Below are 18020 nucleotides of genomic sequence, written 5' to 3'. Positions count from 1 at the left end.
CGGTTGAAACATGATACAAGGAAGGGGAAGCCTGAAGAGTTGGGGGCTGCAAATGGGACTCATCTTAGTGGCCTTTGGGAGGCTTGGATTCTTTGTCCCCACTTACGGACCTCCTGGCTCGGTAGACGGGCAGGCAACTTGAGCGCCTGTGATGTAGAACAGCCTGGAGTGGTCTGACATGTGGCAGCTTTAAGGGTTATTGGCCACCTCATAGTGAGATGGAAGTGGAACCAACGTTGCCAAAGATCAACTTGTCTACTTTGTAATTTCACACCGCCTGGTAATTATAATTTGCTCAGAGTCCCCAGGCATTCATGGTTCCTGGGCTAAGTACCCTGGGGAGGGGATGTACTGGCCCCCTGCCTGGGGTTGATGGTGCCTGTACTCTTGCCAGAGTCACGTGGACTCCTCTGCAAGTAGAGGGGGCTGCAGACACTGAGCCCTTGAGTATGTGACCACCGCCCGCTCAGGGCTGAGCACGGCACTCTGGGGGCAGCAGCGTTGCTGGTTACTGTCATCTTTGCCTTCAGTGCCACAGCTTCCTGTCCACCCAGGGTTGTGCACGTCGGTGTCTCCATCTCCAGGCTGCATGAGCCTCTACGTGCTGCATCTTCATCCAGCATCACCAAGCATGGTTTTCATTACATTCTACACTTAACAGTTACTGAAACAGGAAACTGAAATTTCAGCACTGGAGGAAGGGGTAGAAAACCCCATTGGCTGCTGTACCAGCCTCCGTAACTCTCGTCCTTTGACATCCTTTTGATTAAGTTCAGAAAGCCAGAGGCCCACGCTGCCATGGAGAACGTCAAGATGCAATTTTGTGGGGAACCACTCTTTTCAGATCCCTAGTTATCTCCTAATGCTTTCAGTGCTGATAGTCTTTAGAAAATGTCAGAAGGGGTGAAGGCTTGTCTCTGGGACAGAGTCGTTGGGGATAGGCTGTGCGCTGGAGGTTTGCCCTGTAGAAAGTCAGCCACCGTGGTCAGAAGCTACAGGGGGTTGATGGCAGGCATAGGTCAGGTCCATCTGGTGATGCTGGGTCATATACCATGAGAAGAGGCACCCCCTGGCTGCATGGGGCTCCCTCCCTTGCTCACCCCCACCTCTCAGCCCACTGCCCAGCCAGCGTCTCCCCTGAACATGGCATTGTTTACCAGAGGCTGAGAGATGGAGCCGTCCTTTCTCCTGCCACCAACCAGCAGAAATGCTAGATGTGTTTCTTGTCTCTCAGATCCCAAAGAATGCCTGCTGCACATGGAGATGCATCCAGCACCCATACATACGTTTACCTGGGTACTCTGCCTGTTTGGCCGTGGTTCTCAATCCAGAGAAGCACTTTGGGTGCAGGTTAAAATGCAATCTCCTGAGCCTCTTCCACACTTTCTGGGTCAGATCTCTGGGATATCGCACCAAGGAATGGGCATTTTGACTACATGTCCCAGGTGATCCTCTTGGAGGAAAGTGTTGTATGGTCCAGCATGAAAACCTAACCCAGATGTGTAGCATTGTTTCTGGGGGAAAGTCATCTCGGAGATCTGGGTGTTTTCTTACAACTGTGCATTTGGAATGACTTGTACTGCATGCCCCCACAGCACTGAGCTTGCCGAAAAGCACGGAGGAGAATTTGAGATGCTTGTGGGGTGGTGTGATGCGTGTCAAGAGGAAGAGTCTTGACACAATTCACATTGTTGGGGAACAAATACTTTCAGAAACCTCCCGTGTTTAGATGGGTCCTAAGGCACACACATTCAATATGAATGAAAGAAATAGGATTTTAGATATGGCTTTCTTAAACTTTTAAAGGATGGAAGTTATCCATTGGTCTTAGGAACCAAATACTGTAGAGACCCCAGATCATACATTAATTACAGGAAGTTTCAGAAGGAAAAAAAAAGCGTGTTTTTCAAAATAGACACATAGCAAAATGACACTTTTCCTCCCTGATTATGTCTGTTATGACCGAATCTACAGTTAGGCTCTAACACTGACAATTATTTTGCAGACAAGACTTTATGTTGGTGAAATACAGTTAACTCAGGTGTAACTGCCCGTGAAACACGTTAGGACAAAACTAATGAATGCAATTAGAAATTCCTACTAAAAATGTTTACAGTTGATGAGAAAGGCAAACACCTTTTATTTTTATACAAAGCCATGAGGTTTGCAGATGTTTTGCAACTCAATGAATATTTAAAACAGACAGCCCTTTTTACCCTCTCTTCTTTCTAGGCCTCAATTTACTGTCCATCTATTTTTCTGGTCATTTTAGTCTTCTCTGTCTCTTTCTCTCCCGAGTCTGCCAGTTTTGGGGGATGAGCATATGAAAAACTTGAAACTTTGGGGATCAAGTCTTCTCCATCGGTCCCTCCTCTAGTGAGATCTACATAAACTCTTGATCAATTTACTAAACAGTAATGCGTTTGTGCAAACTGGCAGTGAAAACAAAAGGCAAGCGGCTGCAAAAATCTCAGGCGTAGTTGTAGCAGAAGCACAATTCTTACAGCGCGTTGCTGAGGGTATCCCATCAGCAATCTAGTTCTGTGGGGTTGGGAGTCAATAAATTAAGACCAGGAGCCAGAGTGGTTCTATCCTCAAGACTTACTACCATTCTATGGCCAGGTAAATCTTTTATGGTGCCCAGCTATATCATTTCAGTGCGCTGGGATCTGAGCTGGCATTGTCAGGACTGGCAGGAAAGTGTGTTGCATGCACTTTTTTTTTTTTAACTCTTGTTTTTTTTTTTTTATTTAATTTATTTTTTAAATTTATTGGGGTGACAATTGTTAGTAAAATTACATAGATTTCAGGTGTACAATTCTGTATTACATCATCTATAAATCCCATTGTGTGTTCATCACCCAGAGTCAGTTCTCCTTCCATCACCATGTATTTGATCCCCCTTACCCTCATCTCCCACCCCCCACCCCCTTACCCTCTGGTAACCACTAAACTATTGTCCGTGTCTATGAGTTTCTGTTTCTCATTTGTTTGTCTTGTTCTTTTGTTGTTTTTGGTTTATATACCACATATCAGTGAAATCACATGGTTCTCTGCTTTTTCTGTCTGACTTGTTTCGCTCAGCATTACTCTCTCAAGATCCATCCATGTTGTCACAAATGTTCCTATATCATCTTTTCTTAACTCCGAATAGTATTCCATGTGTATATATACCACAACTTCTTTATCCATTCATCTATCGAAGGACATTTTGGTTGTTTCCTTGTCTTGGCCACCGTAAACAAAGCTGCAGTGAACATTGGAGCACACGTGTCTTTATGTATAGATGTTTTCAGATTCTTTGAGTAGATACCCAGGAGAGGTATTGCTGGGTCATATGGTAATTCTATTCATAATTTTTTGAGGAACCTCCACACTGCCTTCCATAATGGCTGCACCAGTCTGCATTCCCACCAACAGTGTATGAGGGTTCCTTTTTCTCCACAGCCTCTCCAACACTTGTTACTATTTGTCTTGTTGATGATCGCCATTCTGACTGGGGTGAGGTGATATCTCATTGTGGTTTTTATTTGCATTTCTCTGATGATTAGTGATGTTGAGCATTTTTTTTTGTCTATTTGGCCTTTGTATGTCCTCTTTGGAGAAATGTCTCTTCAGGTCCTCAGCCCATTTTTCAATTGGGTTGTTTGTTGTTTTGTTGTTGAGGTTCATGAGTTCCTTGTATATTTTGGATATTAGCCCCTTATCGGAGGCAGTGTTTGCAAAAATCTTCTCCCATTCAGTTGGTGGCCTCTTTCTTTTGTCGATGGTTTCTTTTGCTGTGCTGAGGCTTTTAAGTTTCATATAGTCCCATTCGTTTATTTTAGCTTTTACTTCCATGTTGCATGCATTTTAATGGGGCGATTCTCTTAGACAGGCCTTGGCCACTCCCCAGGATGGCATGGGTTGTGTGCAATTATACTTTAGAATGAGATGGCAAGAATTCCTGATGGGAGCCTGCAGCACCCAGTGCCCAGGGAGACAGAGGGAGTCAGGTCTTCAGTTTTACCCCTTCTTTTAGAGGGGTAAATAACTATGTCGTATCAAAGGAGATTAGACATATTTTATATTTTTCTCCAAAACCTAGAATTTCCATAGGAAAATTGAACGACAAAACACTGCATCTTTGCAGTAAGTTGCCTTCAGACAAATATTGGTTCTTTGAGTTGGGTCACTTGTTAGGTCCTGAACTTGGGGGCTTCTAGAGTGTGTGTTATTGAAAAGATTTAACTCAAGGAAGGACGTGTGTTGCCATTTTTGTTTCTCTCTGCACCCTCATTTGATCTTATCTGATGAGTGCAACTTTCTTCTCAAGTGTGCCTTGTACAGTGATCTCAACCGATTAAATCCGCCCTTTTCCCTTTGTTACCAGGGGCCTGATCACCATCAGCCCGTCTCATCAAGTCACCCACATGTTACCTTTTACATGGCCAGTCCTAAGAAGGTCAGGAATGTGACGTTAGTATAGTAAAGATGTCCCTTGGGCTCCACATTGCACTTGACTGGTGACTTACATCACGACGAGGTCAACATTCTTCTCTGTTATCGTAAGACAATGTCAGCTTACCTGGAGGAAGCCATGCTGGAATCATCGGAATGGATATTGTACAGTCAGAGAAAGAATCGATTTTCCCAGCTTCCACAGTAGAACTGAACTGTTCATGTGTTTCAATGTGCCAGTGAGTTTCATAAAGTTGCTAAGTAAAAGCTGCGAATTCTTTATGATGTTTCTCATCACTGCACACTCCTGCTTGTTAACTGGATAAATGGTAGATAAGTCTAGAAGCTACCATAACTTTAAAAATGTTTTATTATCTTAAATCACATGAAGATTATATTTATGTATGTTGAATATGTGGGCATTATTGTATATTAACAGTGAGAAAAGAGGATACAAATGAGGAGCCGTCAGACATCTAAAATTGCCGGAAAAATCAGAACTCATAGGTTAAAAATAAGATTAAATTCTACAGCTGGTGTTCACCTGGCTAAATATCTCATCGTTGGATATTTACATGAAGACACTCATTTTTATCTGCCCCCTTAATAGGCTTGCTGTCATGGATTACGCTTTGTACCTCACATATCACAAACACCATGACAAAACTGGAAATGGGTTATGTGTGCTTTATAAATAAAAGGAAAAATACCAAAAAGCTTGTATTGCCTTTTGTAACTCTTTACGATTCAGGTGGTAGTTTACAGAATCATAATGTTTAGGAATCAAGCGTTTTCTTTTCTTTTTTTTTAAATTGAAAAAAATTCTTTAATATCACCAAATAGTGATTCAGTTTTATAATTTTCCTCATTGTCTTGTTATTTTTTTGCCGTTGATTTTTTTTTTTTTTTTGATTTAGCATCCAAGTCAGGGTTCATTCATTGGATTTAATTACTCTGTCTTTAAATCTCTTTTATTTTTAATTTTATTTTTCAGTTACAGTTGACATAAAATATTATTTTAGTTTCAGGTATACAATGTAGTGATTAGACATTTATATAACTTATGAAGTGATCACCCCAATAAGTCTAGTACCCATCTGACACTGTACATAGTTATTACAATATTATTGACTATATGCCCTATGCTGTACTTTACATTCTTGTGACTATTTTTATAACTGGCAACTTGTACTTCTCAATCCCTTTCACCTTTTTTGCACATCCCCAGGAATTGAGCATTTTCCAAGAAGCGAAACAGGAGATGTCTGTAAAAAAAAAAAAAATCTCCTCTTCACGTTAGTCTTTAACTATTGTGCATTTGTCCCATTTAAAGTTAATATAAATGTTGTTAATAAGAATGAAATTGTTGCCTTTTCCAAATATGTATTTTTTCCACGTAGGTCTCAGTGGATTCCACCACCCACTCCATCCCTTCATATTTGAACTAGAGGCAGGACTATGGTTTGGCTGAGCTCTGGACCGGTTGGTACAGATTTCACACTGGTTAGTACTTAGCAACTGCTCTGAGCATCCCTCATGCCGAACCATGCTATTGCCAAAGTAGAATTTGACTTTAAAATGTGTTAAGATGTTAGTGAATTCCTTCAAGTTACTCAGTGAAAGACACAAATTCATGAAGATAATGTTTCTCATTACTCAACACTCATCAAATGGTAGATAAGTCTATATATGAGCATGATTTATAAAGTGTTTATGCTCTGACATCAGTCCGCCCCTACCTTGCACCCCCTCCTGTGAATCAGCAGCTAACTCCAGGCATATTTGCTGGATGACACGGGGCTATGGCAGGAATCCATTCTGATTGGTCGGTGCCCAGATAGTACGTATGCTGATTGGGTGGTGTTCGTGCCTTACGGGATGTCAAATTGTTTGAGTATCACCATGGTTTGGAACATCCTGAAAAAAAAAAGTCATCTCTTCTAAGATTGTGTCCCAAAAGTGACGGAATGGGCTGCCTATTCTCTTTGGAGTAGCACTAAAATGCAAAATTTCAAAAATCCATTGCTATATCACCTTCCTACGAGTCCCTTTTTATGGAAAAAATTGCCAATGTACCTGATTCGAAATGAGACTCTTGTTTATTATAATATAATAACTTCTTTATTCTCTGCCAGTGTGATTCTGTCTCTCACCACCATCCTTGAATGGGTACAAGTCAAGGAGAAAGAAGGTTCAGGAAACACTTTGGACAGAGCTGTTCGATGAGTGACCTTCACGTTCTTCACTTAATAATTTACTCTCCTCGAGCCACCGCAGAACTCAGATCCCAAGACAAGGCAAACCTCAGGTCACTTATGCTTTTTGTAACCTTTACAGAATCTGACATTCTGTAGATGCTTAGTAAATATTGGTATCAAACAAGTCAATATTGAGAAAGATCTTGAATTAGAAATATTTGCCACCTGCTGACTATAAGAATCATATTTCTGTTGTTATTTTATGAGTCGGTGGGGGGTTGCATATAGAATATAATTGAAGTTTAAATTTTGAACTCAGGAGAACAATGCCAAATAATTTTCATAGAAATTTCTCCAACTTAGTATGTGCTTGTTGAATCACTCTCAAAATATTTTTGCATTTATCAGACTGGGGAAGCTTTCTTGTGTCACTAATGAAAAGGTTTTATAGTAGCTTATTCCACAGGCTTCTCAAAGGGATCCCAGCCAGTTTTTATTTCACAAGAGGTAGATAAGTTATTTGAAAACAACTATCAAGAGCGGTGCTGTCCAACACCATAGCCACATGTGGCTATTTATATTTGAACTATGAGAAATTAAATAAAATATAAGATTCATCTTCTCAATCGCACCAGCTACATGTCAAGTGTTCAATCGCCACATTGGCTATTGGCTACCATATTGCACAGTACAGATTACAGGTTTCATGGCTGTGGATAGGTCAGTTGGACAGTGCTGACCTAGAAGCTAGCTACTTGAAAATGACCTTGATGTGTCCGGAGTGGGCTCTTTTATACAAACACATAATCTGTGTTTTCTCTCAGTGTTATGTCTGTGCGTTCGCCAGTTTCTATTTAGGAATCCTGCAAACCCCAAGGCAGCTTGTGACTGAAAGTGCTGTTTTGCTGATGTGGTCAATTCATCTCTCACTCTGCAGTGTGGAGAGCTGGCGCAGGCTCAGGGGACTGGTGAGAGCAGTCAATCCCCAAAGGTCACGGCCAAGGGGGTTTCTTAGGAAGATAGATATGGCTCTCTGCTACTGAATGGTAATGAGGCTGCAGATTTACTTAAATAAACATCTCTCAAGGTCTGGTGTCATAAAAGCCCAGCTGGGGAGACCTACCAGCTTGTCCTTCTCGGTCTTGGACCTGGTTACTCTGTCAGATTCCCAGTCTGCCCCATGAAGTCAAGGTCTTCCATAATTTACGTGGAGTAGGACTTAAGTGGTAACACCAACACATGGATAATTGGATGTGCTCGACTAGAAGAACTTCCTTTTTCCTGCATGGACCTGACCTTGGAAAACCATCAGGGGCATTAAAGCTGGGTTGCCAGTTCCTTGGAGTTTGATGACCTAAAAGGTGAATGGATGTCACAGAGCATAAAGGAGATGCTGTGTCAGTATGTGAAACCTGCCATTTAGGTGCTCATGACGTCGTTGGGAAAGAACCCTCCCTCCCGCACAAAAGGGAAAACCCTCTCTGTGGAACAGCTGAGAATGTGAAGAGTTCAGAAACGAGAGAAATAGGTGAGAGGCCAGAGAGTAAGGAAGGGTTCAGGGGGCAGGTGGAATGGACAGGATGGCATATATGGGTGGCCCAGCAGGCCTGGGGCAGGACGCTGAGGAGCTGTTACCATCCACAGGGCTGACGGGGCAGGGAGAGGAGAGGGTCCCTGACAACTGCTGGGCCTTGTGTGAAGGGACACAGCCAGGCCATGGAGCCTGGCAGGGAGGGAGTCAGAGTGACAAAGACTGGCCTCTCAGTCCATCCCCTCACTCTCCTGATCATGCCTCCTATTCTCCAACCCCAGCCTGAGCCAGGGGTCCGGGGAGCCCATCCAGATGGGATGGGGAGGGCGGAACATAGAGGTGGAGGGGCAGGCAGGAGCTCCCCGGCCAGGAGGATCGGGCAACATTCAGGAAACAGAAATCACGGAATGGAGAGTGTGTTTGTGAATTCCTGGGGAAAGACGTTTTGCCTAGTAGCATTCCACTTTTTCCTTTCCGTAAGGATGAACCCATTTGGGTTACTAGGATACCTGTTGGAGAAAAGGAATTTGGCTGCGTTGAACTTGAGTAGGCCACATCTTCAGTGACACACTACTAGAACAGAGGGATTCAATGGTGGACCCCTAAAGTCCCTCCTGGCACTAACCTTTGCACACACACACACACACACACACACACACCCTGCCTGTCCTCATCTGACATGGCCCAGCTGTTAGGACAACTGTTCCCCTCTGAACGCCTGCAGCATCCATGGTCCTGGCAGCATCGGGAGGGAGCTGCACCACCTGCAGATGGTAAATATTTAATTCTCACCCAGCACGGCCTGTGAATCCAGCCACCAGGCATGGCCTCCGGGGACACTCACTCTCCAACATTCATGAAGCAGGCACTCCCGCCTCTCAGCCTGGCCCTGGACAAAACGCAGGGTCGGAGGCAGCAGGCTGGGTCCTGAGCAGAAAGAGACCCTACAGTTGTCTGCCCACTTTTGTTGGGTGCATCCTGTTATTTCTAAAAATACCACGAGGTTCCAGACCTGCGGACTGGTGGAAGATTTGTGAGAATTATTGCCCAACCAGTGGCTTCAGACTGAGAGATTCACGCCCAGCCTCCTAATCATATTGGCTTGACAAAGCAGAAAATTTAGAGGGTTCCAGTAAAATCTGTGGGGAAAACATGGCACAGAATATATCGATTAAATTTCTTTTCAGAAACCATAAGAATGTATGCTATTTCATAGGGTAACTTAATTTGGGAACAATTAGTAATATTATGCTTCCATTTCATGGTTAATAAAGTCCAAGGCAGTTCAAATAATGGCAAATTATAGTCGAAATAAAAAACTAATTAAACAAAAGCACAGTTGATTTAGTTTTTTTGTTTTTTTCCTAAAAAAATGCAAATTGGACTGGATTAGGTGAAATGTAGTCAGGCTCAAAGGGCAGGAGCAGGCAATGGAAATATCCACACTTGTCTTCTGTCTCCTCACAGTTGTGTTGCACATGTATGTGTGCTCCTGTGTATGTGTGGTTTGTGTGTGTGTGTGTTTGTGCGTGTGTGCATGTGTGTATATGCACGTGCATGTGTATAAAGAGCAAGGCAAGAGAGACACATTTGTTTTGTGTCTACCACAGGGCTCAGCAAACTTTAACCCATGAGCTGAACCCAGCCTGCTGCTTTCTTGTACGTGACCCACAAACCAAAAATGGCTTTTACATTTTTAAGTGGTTGGAAAAAAAAATCAAAAGAAATATATTTCATGGCGTGAACATTATGTGAAATTCCAATGTCATTGTCCACAAGGAAAGGTTTGTGGGAACCTGGCCAATAGTTATTTATGTTTTGCCCGTGGCTGCTTTCATGTCACGAGGACAGAGTTGAGCGGTTGTGATAGAGGCTGTCCGGCCCACCGCGCCACTATCTGGCCCTTTACAGAAAAAATGCAGACTCTAGTCTCCCGCACGCAGGCAATTTTGTGGATGATTTCCCTCAATCCTCACTGAACCCTGTGGCGTTCTTTTATCTCCATTGCGTCGAAGTGAGGTCACGAGCCTGTGGTTGCTCCTGACCCCAAGTCTTTCTGACTTCAAAGCGGCACTCTGTCCATTCTCTGGGCTGGGTGACATCTTCTCTGGATCGCCGCCACTCTTAGGATAAAATCTCAAATCCTATCATGGTCCACGGGGACTGGCTGTGTCTGTTCCCAACCCCTCTGGCCAGGACTGCTCTCCACAAATTGTACTCCAGTCACCTCTATGCAGAAAGTTCCCCAGGGGGCCCATGGTTCTGGCCACCCCAGGGCCTTTGCACTTGCTCCGAACATTTACCTCTTCTCTCTTCGCTTTGTCCAGCTCCAGCTGATCCTTTGGAGTCTCCTTGGTGAATCTGGTTGGATGGTTTTCGACTATGTGAAGTAGCTACTCTTCCTTTTATGGTTCTGGGTGGAAGCCGACCACAGAGAAATATGCCCAAGCTCGCAGGTCCTGAGGCTGACCTGCTGGCTGCCTTGCTGTGTGGCAGCTGCTGGGGCTGCAGCAACCCCAGCTCACCCAGCACCTTCTCTTGCTTCTCTGCATTCTGGGCAGGGGCGTGTGCAGCTCCGTGGGGAAGGGTGCCAGCTGGTCACCTGTGTCTTTGGGGTCAAGCGAGCTGAGAGAAAGTCAGGGGTCCTAGTTTTTCTTCCCGGGTCTGAGTTTGTGTCGCTGCTGACTTAAGCTTCATGTCCAACTCTTCTTGCTTACGGTGGGGACTGCAGGCCCATCCTGGACGCAGGATGCCACTCGCCTTCTCATGCCACTTGCCCTTCTCATCAGCTTCCTGTCCGATTCCTGGTTAGTGACTCTTATCTGATCCTTCCATCCTCCCCTTCTGGGCTCTTACTTCCCAGCATCTCCTGCGATTGTGTGACTTCAGATTCCTGTAATGAATCCTTTATTCTGTATCACTCAGAGCATTCTGTTCCCCTGATGTGTCACTCTGACTCCCTCCCTGTGGGTTTGTGCCTTTACTATATTAATATGTCGTCTTAGATTTCCTCTTTCTTGCACAGATAACTAATGACATAATTGTTTAGGTAATTCATCATGAAATGCCTGTTTTCCCATTAAATTCTGTGAGGAGGCAGGTTCCATGTCTGCCTTCTTCTGTCTGTGGCCCCGGTGTTACTTCGATCAGGGCAGGTACATTCGGCATGGCCAATAAATACTTGCAGGAAGGATTTATTCCAAAGGCAGTGAGAACACATGAAAATTGATTTTGCTTTATGCAGTCATTCACACTGTTTTCAGAATCGCTAGGCTGTCAAGGCCTGTTGACTAATGTATGTCAGGGGTCACTTTCCACTTGTTGGCTCAGCTGGTGCCACAGTATCCCAAGCCAAGGGGACACAAGTACCCACGTGAATAAGGTGACTTCGTGATTTTTTTGGTTGGGGGGGGCTCATTATAGCGTTGGACTTCCTGTTTTTGGAGTCTGGAGGCCCCCACAAGGATGTTGCAGAAGAGACTAGAAAGAAGTCCCTGGGCTCCCTGCTGACTTGTTGTGTGACTTTGGGTCCATCATCTGACTCCTCTGAGCCATAGCCTCATTGGTGAAAGGTGTGGCTCTTCTAATGGGTGTGGGTGAGTGCCTGAATTTCTTAGTGACTGACAGGTGCCCGTGACTTTGAGTAGAGGTTGGGTGCCTACATGTCCTATGGTACTTGGGAAAAGCTTGTGAAACTTTCACATGGCCCATCAGACATTTATGGAGTGATAAATCTGTTTACCTGTGCCTCGTCTCACTATAAATATTTCGCAATGAAAAAAACATAAAATATGATTGTCATGCATGCAAGCTACTCTGAATTTTCTGTGAATGCCACTCCCTTGAATATTAAAGGAAGATTCAATGTGGTTTTGTGAAACGCTTCATCACGAGTCGTTAGCCATTTTGGAGAACGGCATCGCCAGTAGACTTGCCACTTGCAGTGTTTGAGATGCTCCCAGGACACCCAGGGATACATCTGGACGTCGTAGAGCCCTGCGTTCCTGGTGACTGTAGGTGGGGCTTGGGATATGGCACATCAGGTGGCTTCTGGTGGAGCCTACTGTCACTGCGTTGCTGTCTTCTAAACATCTCCCCTTTATATCCTGTGTGCAGCAGTATGTGGGAGTTTCGTGTCTTCAAATGTAAGTCTTTAAGTCAGTTACATTATCTATGAATTTAATTTCAGGATACTAAAATGGGCAGCGCAAAATAGTTGTCATTTGAGATACTGTGTCCTTGGAAAGGGTTAGAGCCTTTAGCCTGCCTGCCTGTGAATGTCCCCTTAACACAGTCTCACATCTGACTTCCCGAGGAGCTTTGGCAGAGGGAAGAGAGGAATCCCCAAACTCGCATGTTTACACATCAATTTCCTCTCCTTCCATCTGTTGTTCCTCTTAACTGGATGTTTACAAATTTCTTGACAAGGTTTGAGCCATGGAGGATTCTCAGTGACATCAGAGCTTCCTGGTAATTGCAGCCCAGGGCTTGACATTGTCCTCCTTGCAAAATGCATTTTAACTGGTGCTGAATTCGGCATTTACATGCAGAAGTCTTGCCACTGAGAACGGGACATGCGTGTCACTTCTGCCTGGGACCTAGAAAGCTGGAATGAATGTCACTCAGACTTCCGTGTGAAAAAGCCAGTGAACCTACAAAATCATAGCTTTTCTGGAACCCATCACTATTAGATTGCTCAGATCAGGGGTGTGAAAGTAGCGTGATCAAGTAGCATGAAACCTAAGGAGGAGAGACCCTTCCCCCAGAAAAGGCAGGAGCAGCACTAGAGCAGAACATTAAAGTGTTTCAAAGAAATCCGCTAAAGTTTCAACTAATTGCCACAGGCCCAGAATGACTCACATGGCAGCAGACAGACCCCAGGAACACCAGGCACAAAGAAACTCACCCTCACTCATGAACTCTAGTCTATGACCCACTTCAGGGGGCCTCTCCAGAATGGCTGGGGTTCGGCACTGGTGGTGCAGGCCTGCAGACAATATTAGGTACGACTGCAGGGGTGGGGTGGGCAGGGAGTGTGTGGGGGAAGCAGGAAGCCCGACTCTAATGCCTCACCCTAGCGCAAAGCAGCAGCCTTGAGCGGGTGGGAAAGGAAGCAGGGAGATTCTCAGTCTCCAAGGCGCAAGTCCAGACCCACCCTGCTGAGGGAAGCAGAGCAGCTGCCACGTGCACTCATGCACTGCTTCTATAAAAATGTCCTTGTCCGTTTTTAAAGCCACCTGCCCTTTTCCTGGCTGTTTACATAAACTTCTGTATGCCTGCTTCTTCTGAATGGACTTTTCATCATCTTTAAATGTAAGATGCAACCCCTCTTTTAAATAATTTATGAAGATACATGTCAGATCTTAGCACTGATATCCCATAATTCAAAATCATGGATTACCAATAATCTAAGCTTATTAATAATAAGGTAGTCCCCCGATTCTTTTTCTTTTTTTAACATTTTTTAAATTAGTTTCAGGTGCACAAAACAATGCAATAGTTAGACATTTGTCATTTATATCCCTCACACAGCGACAACCCCCTTCCCCCCAGTTCTGACCTCTCTCTCTCTCTCTCTCTCTCTCTCTCTCTCTCTCTCTCTCTCGGAAACACACACATAATAAAAATGACCAAAACAAAAACTCTAAACCCCAAATCCCAAGTTAGAAAAATTCATGCTTAAACCCTAAAATGTTCTGACACAGACATTTTCCCAGTCTGTTTTTATGTATCTTAATACGCAAGGAGTGTTATTTACATATTTGCTGCTATGACATGACTTGTGTTCATTTGAAATGTAGGGAGGAAAACTTCAATAAAAGATTTTATGTTATATGAGTCAACAAATACTATGAAAATTATAAAAAAATCACACATGAAGAGCGAGAGATGTAGCATCATTGGATGACCTGACTTCTGTGATAGACCCATGATTCATTCTGGGATACAGTGCTCTGGGGACACAGAAGTGTCACGGCGATGGACGGCCACATTTATTTCAGAACTTTTATTTGCTTTCTTCAATCGAAGCTTGAGAGTCAGTCAATAAACATGTATTGATTTTCCAAGGTTTTTTAGGACACAAAGACTAAGATACAGTCTGAACAGAATTTTCAACTTATTGGTTTTGTCAAGGTGTTGTTTTGACTGCTATTTGCAAGGACAATATCCCCCTGGACTTACATTCAGGTTTTCATGTGAGCTACTATCTAAAAAGGAGGAGCATCTTTGTTTCTCAGGTCTGTCTACTGTATATTTCTTCAAAGACTGGCTACATTGCAGCCAACATACCTATAGGTCAGGACTTTTTGAGGAATTAAAAGAATGAAAGACATTTTCAGATGACCCAAAATTGTCACAGAAATTCATAAATTCAGTTACTTCCTCACTCAGCTTCCTGACTACACGAGTAGCAAAATTGATGGGGGCGGGGTGGCTAGTTCGCGTCTCCTTGCCGACCAAAGATGGTGTCCAGGAAGAGGAGTTGGAAGTAGGGAGAGTGGGGCAGGGAGGGAGGGAAGGCCAACATATGGGTATGGATGCTATCAGGATAGGATAGAGAGCCAATGGGGCGTGCTGCGGTGACAATGACGGATCAAGACTGGGGCAGGGGCTCCTGCGAGGAGTAGGGGACACTCCCAGAGAGGCCACCTGGAGCCAGGAGGCTGCAGTGCTTACCCACCTGCCCCATTGCCACTGCCTGGAGACCTTGACGTCCTCCTTCCCTCCATCTCAACTATTGAGAAGACCCTGGAGCACAGATGAAGAAAGGCCCACGGTGGCTGCCTGAGGTGGGGTGCTGCAGGGTTTGTGCTCATCCCAAACTCTCACCACATCTGTGGACAGCAGGTGGAGGAGGTGGCACCTGCTGCAGGGAGGTTCACCTTCTTTTCCCTCTTCCCATTTGATGCCACAATCAAATAAGCAAAGGTCAGGGGAGGAAGAGAAGAGGACTTGAAAAGTCTCGGATGTGATCGATACAACTTCTAGTACCAACAGTTGACTTGAAGTCTTTCTGCGTTAGGGGCAAACTACTGAGGACGTGCTGTCCTTGTAGCTGCTCTTTGATTATGATTATAAGGAAACAAATTAGTGAAGAAGCTGGAGTGGGGGTGGTGACCAGCATTCTTTCATTGTCACTGATATGCAAGTGTTTCTCAAGAGGCCTAAAGGAGTAACTGGACTTAAAAATTAACGAGTGTAACATGCTCTAAACTCATTTATCTTTCCAAAGCAAATGTGGGCAGGTACAATAACAACCTGCAAAGCACAAAATTTAGGTCTGTCCTCCAGAAAATGCACAATTCTAAGCTTCAAAGACAAATTGTATGTGAGAGTGTACCATGTTTTAGAAAAGCACTAACGTACTCTTGGCTTTTATTTTTTTCATCATTAGGATAAAAATAATAACATCTGTCTGAATGTGACACTCCATAATATAAAGCTGTGATTTATGCCTTCTTAAAAGATTAAAATGTAGAACAGGCTGTTGAGGTGAGAGACTAAGTAACGTAGAGTCAACCGTGAAAACATTTAAATGAATGTTTTCAGAAGCGAGCTGTTAGCCTCATTACTGAGTAACGAGGTAGTGAGTTCGGTTATGAGATTTCATGTTTACTTATGGGAGGGGGGTTGGGAGGTTTTGCTGTTGTTTTCATGTCGTAGTGAGGTCTTTGGGAGAGATGGGTATCAAAGGCTACTTACATTTAGGAAGAGCTAATGCTAAGAGAAGGAATCGAAGATGGGTGGACTGGAACCCCAAAGATGACTTGGAGATGGAACTGTGAGCAGCAGCACATTGGGCACACTTTCCAGAGAAGGACACATGCTTTAGGCAATTTAGAAAGAATTGTCTGAAGGTGGGCTCATAATCGTGTTGAATAAATGAATGAAGAGAGAGAGATGGTGTGCGAAGTGGAGAAGGCCAAGGAGAGTTGGACAAATACGATGAGGTGGTGGCTTTTGTACTGATTCCCTATGTGAGGGAGGAAGGTCTCTATGGGGAGACAAGTCACTGGAAGAAGAAGAGACATTACCAGGAGTCAGAGTGTAGCCCCAGAGCACCTCAGGCAGCAGACAGTGGGGTAGTGAGGCGAGTAGGGTGGAACCCAGAATGGAGAAGGTGGGGAAGATTCTGAAGGACCTACCCTTGGGCTGGATCTTCCGTAATTTGTGGTGACGGGTTCCTGGGGAACTTCAGAGGGAAAGTTTCTGAACGCCCAGATTATCTTCAGAGAATGTTGACTATGAATCATCTTCCATTATGTAGCCAAAGTGCTGAGTTTCACCTCCCAGTCCTGGTAGTAGAAGCCGGTCACTGGTGACCTGAGCATGATCTGCTTTACTAAGTCTATCAGTTCAGATGTTAATCTCATCCAGAAACACCCTCACAGACACACCCAGAATAGTGTTTAATCAAATATGGGGTGCCCTGTGGCCCCGTCAAGTGGACACATACAATTAGTCATCGCACCACACTGACTTTCACAGCCCTCGGCTCGTCTTTTGGTCACTTCTTGTTCACTGAAGGTTTGGACACTCAGTTCATTCTTATTATCTGGGTAAATGTGGAGAAAATACTTTTATGTTTCTGCAGAGTTTTCTGAACAAATTTTATCGAAACTTGGGAACTGAGCTAAAAGAACAAGCCTTGTAAGTTAAAAGGTGATAGTTAGATCATGGGAGACTTTCCAGAGAGACTCACCTTCCTGGAAGTGTGCGTTTCCATTTCCAGGTGGGGATGAGACCAGGGGCCATCCCTGGGTTTTGAAGCTGGAGAGACTAATCCTCTCTTCCTCTTAAAGTCACTTATTTACATTCCAAAGGGTAAGAACCCAGGATCTTTTCCAAGGAGAATTTATTTACACTAGTGAGTGACAAAAATTCTTTGCTTGACCAAAGAGTAGTTAGGTTCCTGAACCTTCTCCTAGGCCCATTTGTATACTTCTTTATAAAATCTAGTTTTAGCAAGAACCCTGCTAAGTCAGTTTAATCAAAACCCTCCACCCTTGCTCTCTGATCACCGTTAATATCTGATCAGGTTTCCCATCCTCCATCATCCTCCAGGCGATGTCTGATCACCCTGGCCTGCCCTCAGCAAGGATCCTGCAAGGTTGGTTTAGCAATGTTTCCTCTGATTTTCCACTCATTGACCCCACCCTGTTCCTGGGCTATCATTCCCACTTGTCCATGCTGGTTCTATACTGAGGTCTTTTTTCCTCTATTGCTATTGATCTGAATAAAATCGGTTTTAACATTTTAACTGCTGTCCAACTCTGGTTTTTCTTAGACAGGAGACAAGTTTTAGTTCCCTTTTTCAGAACGGGAGGAGATCTGCCATACAAGCCATACAATATGACCATCCAGATTCATATTTTCATTTGTGGACTGCAGTGTGTGTAACGTGACATCTGATGTAGCTCATTACAACACCCCAGGGGCGAGAATAGGCCTGTAGGGGAAGGAGTGTGCTAAGTAGTAATTTGTCCTTGGTCTGGAAACTCATGTCTACCTTCAACTTAGTATAAACAAATATAACTGCTGAACAATATTGTCTTCAACACTGTTCTGGCTGATTCAATACTCAGGTCAAACCGCCAACCTTGGACTTCTCAAGTCCTTCATTTCCTCACTGCTCACACACAAGTTTTTCTCTACTTCATCTCACTCACCACCTGCTCCTTTGGTCATCTTTAGACCTCTCACATTTTAATTCGAAACATAATTGTTTCAGACTCCCCACTTTTTATCGTCACTTACTCTAGTCCGTCTACCCTTACTCTATAGTGGGACCCCCAATTTATTGAGCCCCCTTCTTTTTCACTGATCATTACTCTTTCAGGTTGGCTCTT

General features: G+C 44.1%; 1 protein-coding gene across 3 annotated transcripts in view; it reads left to right on the top strand.

The window, feature by feature from the left end:
* IGSF5 (immunoglobulin superfamily member 5) overlaps positions 1 to 5156 on the top strand; it is a 41238-nt gene extending 36082 nt beyond the window's left edge. For all 3 annotated transcript variants that reach the window (XM_019745748.2, XM_019745747.2, XM_019745746.2), the window contains exon 9: positions 4373 to 5156. In XM_019745748.2, coding sequence (XP_019601307.2) covers positions 4373 to 4468 — 96 coding nt within the window. In that variant the 3' untranslated portion in view covers positions 4469 to 5156. The remainder of the gene's footprint in view (positions 1 to 4372) is intronic.
* The last annotated feature ends 12864 nt before the right edge of the window (positions 5157 to 18020 follow it).

This window comes from Rhinolophus sinicus, linkage group LG01, assembly GCF_036562045.2.
Source record: "Rhinolophus sinicus isolate RSC01 linkage group LG01, ASM3656204v1, whole genome shotgun sequence".
Taxonomy (NCBI): domain Eukaryota; kingdom Metazoa; phylum Chordata; class Mammalia; order Chiroptera; family Rhinolophidae; genus Rhinolophus; species Rhinolophus sinicus.
Note: the sequence above shows the minus strand (reverse complement) of the source record. Positions and strands in the feature narration are given on the sequence as shown.